This window comes from Sphaerodactylus townsendi, linkage group LG10 (assembly GCF_021028975.2).
Source record: "Sphaerodactylus townsendi isolate TG3544 linkage group LG10, MPM_Stown_v2.3, whole genome shotgun sequence".
NCBI classification, from domain to species: Eukaryota; Metazoa; Chordata; class Lepidosauria; order Squamata; family Sphaerodactylidae; genus Sphaerodactylus; species Sphaerodactylus townsendi.
The window spans coordinates 68,745,483-68,753,274 of NC_059434.1; the positions used below are offsets into that span (position 1 = coordinate 68,745,483).

At 42.9% G+C, this 7,792-nt stretch overlaps 1 protein-coding gene across 1 annotated transcript; it reads left to right on the plus strand.

Moving 5' to 3' along the window:
- Window positions 1–1,968: 1,968 nt before the first annotated feature.
- DDIT4L (DNA damage inducible transcript 4 like) lies at window positions 1,969–6,746 on the plus strand. The gene is made up of 3 exons (XM_048510224.1): window positions 1,969–2,071; window positions 2,421–2,560; window positions 3,764–6,746. Exons 2-3 carry the CDS (start codon window positions 2,473–2,475, stop codon window positions 4,246–4,248), a joined length of 573 nt encoding a protein of 190 aa, XP_048366181.1. The 5' UTR covers window positions 1,969–2,071; window positions 2,421–2,472; the 3' UTR covers window positions 4,249–6,746.
- The last annotated feature ends 1,046 nt before the right edge of the window (window positions 6,747–7,792 follow it).

The window sequence follows — 7,792 nt, forward strand, 5'->3', positions numbered from 1 at the left end:
TCTTCTGTGCTTCCTCCAACATCTCATCCCCCTTCTCAAAGGCGATTGGATGCTGCAGCGGCACTCCTAGGGGCTCACCTGAGTGGCTGATTTTCACTTCAGCAGGAGGACAGCCTGCTGTCCATCACTTTAGGATTTTCATTGCCTCTTTTGTTTGAGTTGGAAAGAGGAGCTAAGAGCGTACTGACAAGATTATATTCCATATCTCCACATAACTTCTCCAAGCACCTTACAGATCTCTAAGCCAGATATAATTGGAGCCACTCCCTCTCAGACCCATTTCTTTCAGCCATTTATATAAAGCTGTGGTGCGACCGCACTTGGAGTACTGTGTTCAGTTCTGGTCGCCACATCTCAAAAAGGATATTGAAGAGATAGAAAAAGTGCAGAGAAGGGCGACGAGGATGATTGAGGGACTGCAGCACCTTCCTTATGAGGAAAGGCTGCAGCGTTTGGGACTCTTTAGTTTGGAGAGGAGACGTCTGAGGGGGGATATGATTGAAGTCTATAAAATTATGCATGGGGTAGAAAATGTTGACAGAGAGAAATTTTTCTCTCTTTCTCACAATACTAGAACCAGGGGGCATTCATTGAAAATGCTGGGGGGAAGAATTAGAACTAATAAAAGGAAACACTTCTTCACGCAACGTGTGATTGGTGTTTGGAATATGCTGCCACAGGAGGTGGTGATGGCCACTAACCTGGATAGCTTTAAAAGGGGCTTGGACAGATTTATGGAGGAGAAGTCGATTTATGGCTACCAATCTTGATCCTCTTTGATCTGAGATTGCAAATGCCTTAACAGTCCAGGTGCTCGGGAGCAACAGCCACAGAAGGCCATTGCTTTCACATCCTACATGTGAACTCCCAAAGGCACCTGGTGGGCCACTGCGAGTAGCAGAGAGCTGGACTAGATGGACTCTGGTCTGATCCAGCTGGCTTGTTCTTATGTTCTTATGTTCTTATGTTCATTTCACAAGGTTATTTCAATGATACTGAAAGCCAATGAACATTACTAACAAGGATGTACACTACCTGCCTACAGCTTGGGGAAAGCCATCTCACAGGCTGGCCAACACAACTAATGACTCAAAGAAACCATACTGAATTATAATTAATTCCACCCAGAAATCCTGGAGTTGTATTGCTACCACTCCCCTAAGTACCTCTCACGGGAAGTGTAGCTTTATTTCTTTACTTCCTTTATTTATACCTTGCCTTTCTCTCCAATGGTGACCCAAAGCAGCTTCCAACATCCATCTCTCCTCCATGTTATCCTTCAGGTGTGGGAGTGGGGAATCAAACCTCCAGACCAGTGTCTGCAGCTCTTAACCACTACACCAGGTGAGTTATAATACTTGGAGATCTGCAGGTTGCATTTGGAGGCTGCCAAACCTATTTCTAAGCTCTTTCCCCATGTTTACTCGAAACTCACCCAACAAAGAATTCTGCAGAAGAAGAAGAGGGGGAGAGGGAACCCGCTCCTTTCTTCACGAATTCATTAATAACGAGTGGCAATCGTTACAAATGAATCCGTTGTCCATTGATAACGAGTTCATTTATAAGGACTGCCACGCGTTATAAACATGTTGTGCAGAATCTTCCTTTTCGTTTTGGGCTCTTTCCAAAGCTCCCCCCTTGCCCTTCGAATAACAACAACACTTCTCTGTATTGCATTGCTCCCGGCTAACAGCCGCCCCGCTTGGGGAGGGAAGCCACGGCTCGCAAGGGTTGAGTAAGCCGGCTGCTTCCAGGAAAACTGACCCGGGTCGGAATGTTTGCGCCCCTCTCCAAAACCCACCTTCACCAAACAGCCAATGGGAAGGGGAGGCGATCCTTCACGGCGCGAGCCTGCTGCTGGAGGAGGGGCGAGAAGGGGACGGGGTGGATATAAAGCAGCTGACGCTGCAGCCAAACCGCGAGTGGGGGTTTTGTGGGAAGGAGGTGGTCCCGGGAGGGGGAGAGAAAGGGGGTTGTTTCTTCCGAGGGTGGTTGCTTAATAAAGTTGAAGGTGTGTTTCTAGAAACAAAACAGCTCCAAGTTCCTGCCTGTAGCTTGGAAACTTGAACAGGTAAGATGAGGCGTTGGGAAGTCAACGAAGTTGCTTTTTTTGCGCTTCATCCCTTTGCAAGCTACATTTGGGTTTAAGCTGACATTTTTACAGTAGAATCATACTTGCAGTTACTTAACCAGGAGTCGTACTGTTGCTGCTTTCTAGAGGAAGACACTGTCTGTGTTTTCCCTGACAATCATTCCCCTGAGGGTTTTAGTTAATCCCTTGAAGCTTCCTATACTGTGCTGTAGCTTTGCTGTTTCTTCTTTGTACCCTGGCCCTTTTACTATTCTGACATTTAGATGGTGTGTTTTCCTTCTGTTTACTTAGAATAGCCTGCCAATGAATGGTGTTTTCTCTTTTACAGTAAACCAGGAAAAGTGTGCAGGCTGGCTGGGCTGAGATCCCTGTTTGTCAGGATGGTTGCCACTAGCACTTTAAACAATAAAAACTCTGTCTGTATCTCTGAGCTGATACAGCAAAGCTTTCAACATGCAGCCTTAACTGGTGAGTGCTTAATGGTGCCATCCTAAGTAAGTCTACTCAGAATCCTGCTAAGGTCTGTTCAGGGGAGCTTATTCCCATAAAGATATCCTTATGTTTGTACTGATGGTAAGGTGAGGGGAAAGCAAGGTTATGAGAAGGGGGCATTTCTAAGCTGAATGTTTAGTTCCCTTTGCTTAAAAGAGAACTTATAAAAGTTGTGTCTCTGTTTAACTAAATTGTCATCCAATTAGAGACTCTGTGGGTGATATCTGCATTTTAATTGACTTGATTAGTTTGCTTCCTGCTTATGAAACCTTTGAGTTTTTGAAAGAAATCTCAATTAGTCATTTAATGAACATAAATTACCCATTCTTTTTGGAAGGAAGATATTTTATATTGTCTTCTTTCCCTGCTATAGTTAACATACAAGAATCAAAATAACCTACAAAAATGTAGGCCTTACTGACAGCTCTCACTTACTGGCCAAAGTTTATCCCCAAGAGTTTACATAGTCATTTGAAGCTATAAGCTTAATTGTTAATAAAGATGGTAACGGGATATTGACTTGGATCTTCAGTGTTGCTAAGGTTGACTTGTAATTGAGAAAAGTAATATTAACAGTAATCAGGCCTCTGAAGAACTAGAGAGAATAGCATGTTACAGTGTTGATTGGTGGTGGTCCTAATTTTTCTGAGCATGTAAAACATTATGAAGGGATTCAGTTCTTAATGTATATCAGAGTTCCTGAACTTAGTGAACTAAACATGTGTGTGAGGGTGTAAGTGAGCAAGTTGGCACTGTTTTTTGACAACCTGCCAAATGTTGGTCTTGAGACACATGCTAGGGTCACCTGCCTCTTAGGAGTCTCTGCTGTCTTTGGATTATTCTGCTGACGTCTTCTGTTCCTGTTTTTGCAAAGTCCTAATGCTTCTAGAGGTCCAAAAAAGCTCTCCTCTGTTTCATTAAAATCTCTCCTGTAGGCAGTTGATATGAAAGGAAAAACAATTTAATGGGCTGTATCTTGTATATATGAATTCAAAGACCGTAGGCTGCTTTCTGGCAACCGATACAATATACCTAGCTGTAAGTTTGCATTAATGTAATGAGAAACTCTGAATAGATTGCTGAACTGTGAGTTTGCTAACTTGGTTATTTGATGCTACACCATCGTAATGCTTGGCTGCTTGGCCCTGAGAATTGTTTTCTTCTCCACTTTCTTTGCAGACTTTGACTACTGGGATTATGTTGTGCCAGAACCCAACTTTAATGAGATGGTGTTTGAGGAACGGACGTGTCAGAGTATAGTTAGAATTTTGGAGAGTTGCCTGTCAAAATCAAAGCAGACCAAACTTCACTGTTCCAAGGTCCTAGTCCCTGAGAAACTCACCCGGAGGATAGCACAGGACATCTTGCGTCTCTCTTCCACTGAGCCCTGTGGCATTCGAGGCTGTGTTATCCATGTCAACTTAGAAACTGGAAACATATGTAAAAAGCTGGATAAGATTGTCTATGACCCTACTGTTGTTCCTACTTTTGAACTGACGCTAGTGTTCAAGCAGGACAGCAATTCTTGGCCTAGTTTCAAATATTTTTTCCCTAGAACTTGCTTTACAGGTGGTGGCAAACGCACCCTGATCCTGAGTCCTGGGTTTCGGTTAATTAAGAAAAAATTGTATTCTTTGATTGGGACGGTTGTCGAAGAATGCTAGGAACACCTCTCTAAAAACCAGCAACCTTTTAGATATTTGAGCCTACAGGCTTTGGGAAGCATGACACTCGATACCTCAGTTTAAAACAACAACAACTCTGGATTGCCCGTGTGCCAGGCAGCCATAGATCCCTCTGGGCTGGCAAAAGTCTCAGTGCAGCTAGGTGGTTACTGGGCAGAACAAGGAGTACAGTTTATTGGTATACTTGAAACATTCCTTAATTGGTTAGCAGCAACTTGGCAGGTATGCAAAGGAATCTGCCTCTTGCTAGCAGTTGACCTCAATGCTACCTGCAGCCTTTGGTCTCGGTGGCTGTTTTTTGTGTTTTTTGAAGCTGACAAGGAATCTACAGAGCTTACTGGTTTGCTAAGCTTCAAGAAGGATAGAGAAAATTAACCCTAAGATTAAAACAACAGTGTTTTCTCCTAATATGCGGGAAAGGATTACTTTGCAAATACCAAAGCTGTGGGAAGATGCTGGTAGCAGTTTATGGTAGCACCAAGAAGAACAGGGATGGAAGAAGCAAGTCCATGGAAGAAGATTCTAATTAGTGCGAGGGACTGAAGTTAGCTTTGCTTCTCTGTAGCAGTGGTTGCTTTTCCATACACGCTGATCTGGTCAGACTTCACACCCTTTCCCATGAACTTGGTAAAAATCTGGCGTGCCAATAAGGAGTCTTCCTAAGGAAGTGGGTTAGAGAAGACCAGTTCTCCCAAAGTGTCTTGAAACTATGTTACAATTGCACTACAATTCAACAGTATGTATTTTAATGTTTGAAAATGTGATGGCTTGTGTTCTTACTTTTCACGTGCCAAAGTGTAAATGTGCATCTGAGTATAACATGTTAGTTTACTATGGGCTGAATCCCCTTCTGTCAAGTTCTCCTTCTAGGAAGACTTAGAAATCATAGGACCCAACCTTTTTCATTTTGCTGCAGAAATATTGGTTACTCTTGCATGGGAAAACCCCAACTACCTCAAGTCCATTTTTGAAAACAAATGTTACCCTACTAAATGGTTTTCTTTTCTTCTAGTTTCCCTTGCTCTCTGTTTAAGAAACATTTTGCATAATACTGTTTTCTTCCGTGGGGATGATGGTCTTTAGCATAATGAGTGGTGAAATATTCTCAGCACCATAGACTGTCAGCTTTGCAGATGGTTTGGAAATATTTTTGCGACCCTGCAGTGGTGACTTCGCAAAAGATATGAGTTTTGTCTGTAACTTGGTTCTGTTTTCAGTGGCTGATTTAATCAGCTCTGTCCCATTACCTTTTACCTCAGCCAAGAAACACTAAAGAAAAACTGCATAGCCAAAAGTCAGAGAATATTAAATGAGTATGTGACTTACTACAGGTTCTTCTGCTCTGTCCACTCACCTGTCTGCAGCACAGTCATGGCGCCAGTACGGTCAACCTAACCTTTGTCACCTGTGGAGCAAGGTCTTTATGTAAGGTTCTTCATGCCAGCTTGTCCCCATTCTCATTCATGCTCTCCCAGTTCTAGGCTAAAGCAGGAAGGTTCCTTGGTACAACCTGTGAAAGATTTCTTCTCAAGTACACTGGGGTGTGGAATCCAGTTCTTCTGCTGACCTCTCTTGCCTGGGCTTTGATTCTCTGGTGATTCCTGACCTGTAAACATCCACACTCTGAAAGCTTACAAAGGTAGCCAGTGTCCATTGTGGTGTGCTAAGATCTTCCTTGGCTCTGGAATCCTATCCTTTAGAGCCTGCGTTCAGCTGTAAGGTTTGCCTAATCCATCTTTAACCGTAAGTGGGTTGTGTGTGTGCGTGTGTGTGCATGTTTCTGTTTTCCAGAAGAGAAACCTGTTAGCAAGTTATGTTTCCTCAGTTAGGAAAGTACTTTTGGGGGACCAGATGCTAAATGGAATAGTGCAGAAACAGGGCTTATAGAGGAGAGATTTCAGTAGCAGCATGGCTTGTTTTATGCATTTGGGCTACTTTTATCTGGCCATGTGCAAACACAGTGAGATTCCTAAGCTTTCTGCTGGTGACAGTTCTAGTTCCCAACCATCTGTTCGTGGTGATGTCAGGGAGAAACTGATTTGGACTTACACAGATATTTCAGATCTGCTGCCCTGTGCTGCGAGTGTTATCAACTTGTAGAATTTATGAGACAAATATAAATGGGAAGGTCACAGAGACTGACTTATGTCCCCAACTCTCAGTTGCAAGTAAATCGCTTGTGTAGCTGTTTCAAACTGATACGCTGCCCTACTCCAAGCTACTGACTTTCTGAACAATTGGTATTGGACCATTGTGAACTGGTGTTGTTGCACTTTTTGCTTTTAAGCTTCTGGTGTCAAAATATCACCGTGTGTATATATGTCTGTGTTCTGAATTTGCACTGATACTGCCTGGACTCATGCGTTGTTAATGGTTCATGCCTTGCCTTGGTGCGCTCTTACTAAGTGACTAGTGTTGATCTTAGAATCAATGGTTTTTATTAAAGTCTGTAAATAAAGGAATATTTTAACTTCTCAGAGCTTGGATTGTTACTTCAAATCTCTACAACCACACTGACATGGAATGTCTCCTTTGGGAGGCCTATTTTTTGGAAAGCACACAAAGTAGGTGGACTAAACAAAAATACATTGACTTTAAAAGCAGCTTCCTGCATCTCCAAAGCTAATAGGTTAGATTCGTTCACATTTTCTGCAGACATTTAATGATCAGTGTTGCATGTGTAACTTAAGGATCAGTGTAGCTTGAGGATCAGTGTTGCTTGTGGGCATTTAAATCCATTTCTTTGGGCCTAGTGTGTGCTAAAGTCAAGTTTTCCATAGGAGCAAAGTGCAGTTCAAGATACCTGCTAGCTGGAATGAGGAGATCTCAATTTAGGTCCCACCTGATTAAACCTCCTGAATACCCTTTGGCCTATTCTCAAAGGAGCATTTCAGTCTGCTATCCAGTGCTGTAGTAGAGTTCTTGCACTGGTTTCAAAAGAAAATGGTCACTCAAAGAGGAATTGGTTAGAGAAGCCGTTTTTGCTCATTAAAGATGAAGCACACATCCCACTGAATCGCACTGGGTGACTGTCCTATTCATTCGAACAAGGCCAGGTTGTGCTCTATAAACAAAATCTGTAAAGCTGTCCATGTGTCCTCTAGAAAGGATGTGATGTGCCCCAACAGGTGTTCGAAAATCAAATTTACTTTTCTCATGATGGTGCCAGTTTTCTCTGGAGCTGACCATCCAGTTGGCTCACATGGAAGATTGGTTCGCAATTTAAAACCAACAGCACTGTGATTTAAAACCAACAGTACTGTGAGCAGTTTTGCATCTGAAATCAGTCAGTGGCAAGTGCCAGGGCAACCATAGTTAACACATAGTCTGATGGCTTGCTTGGCTTGCATAAGCTCTAGCCTTGTCACCAGCAGGTCACCATGTATCATTTGAAACTGACCGTGTTAAAACATAGCTGTTTTATTGCCTGCACAGTGGGCAGCATTCATCATATAGGTGCATGCTCAGAAGTCACTTGATCAAACAGAAGTTCCCAGATAGCGGGCCAAGAATGTGCAGAGAT

Bases quoted from the DNA above. Each gene is read 5' to 3' on its own strand.
- DDIT4L (XM_048510224.1), top strand. From the start codon at position 2,473: ATGGTTGCCACTAGCACTTTAAACAATAAAAACTCTGTCTGTATCTCT. The intron at 2,561-3,763 runs GTGAGTGCTTAA...CTTTCTTTGCAG, and splicing joins TCAACATGCAGCCTTAACTG to ACTTTGACTACTGGGATTAT.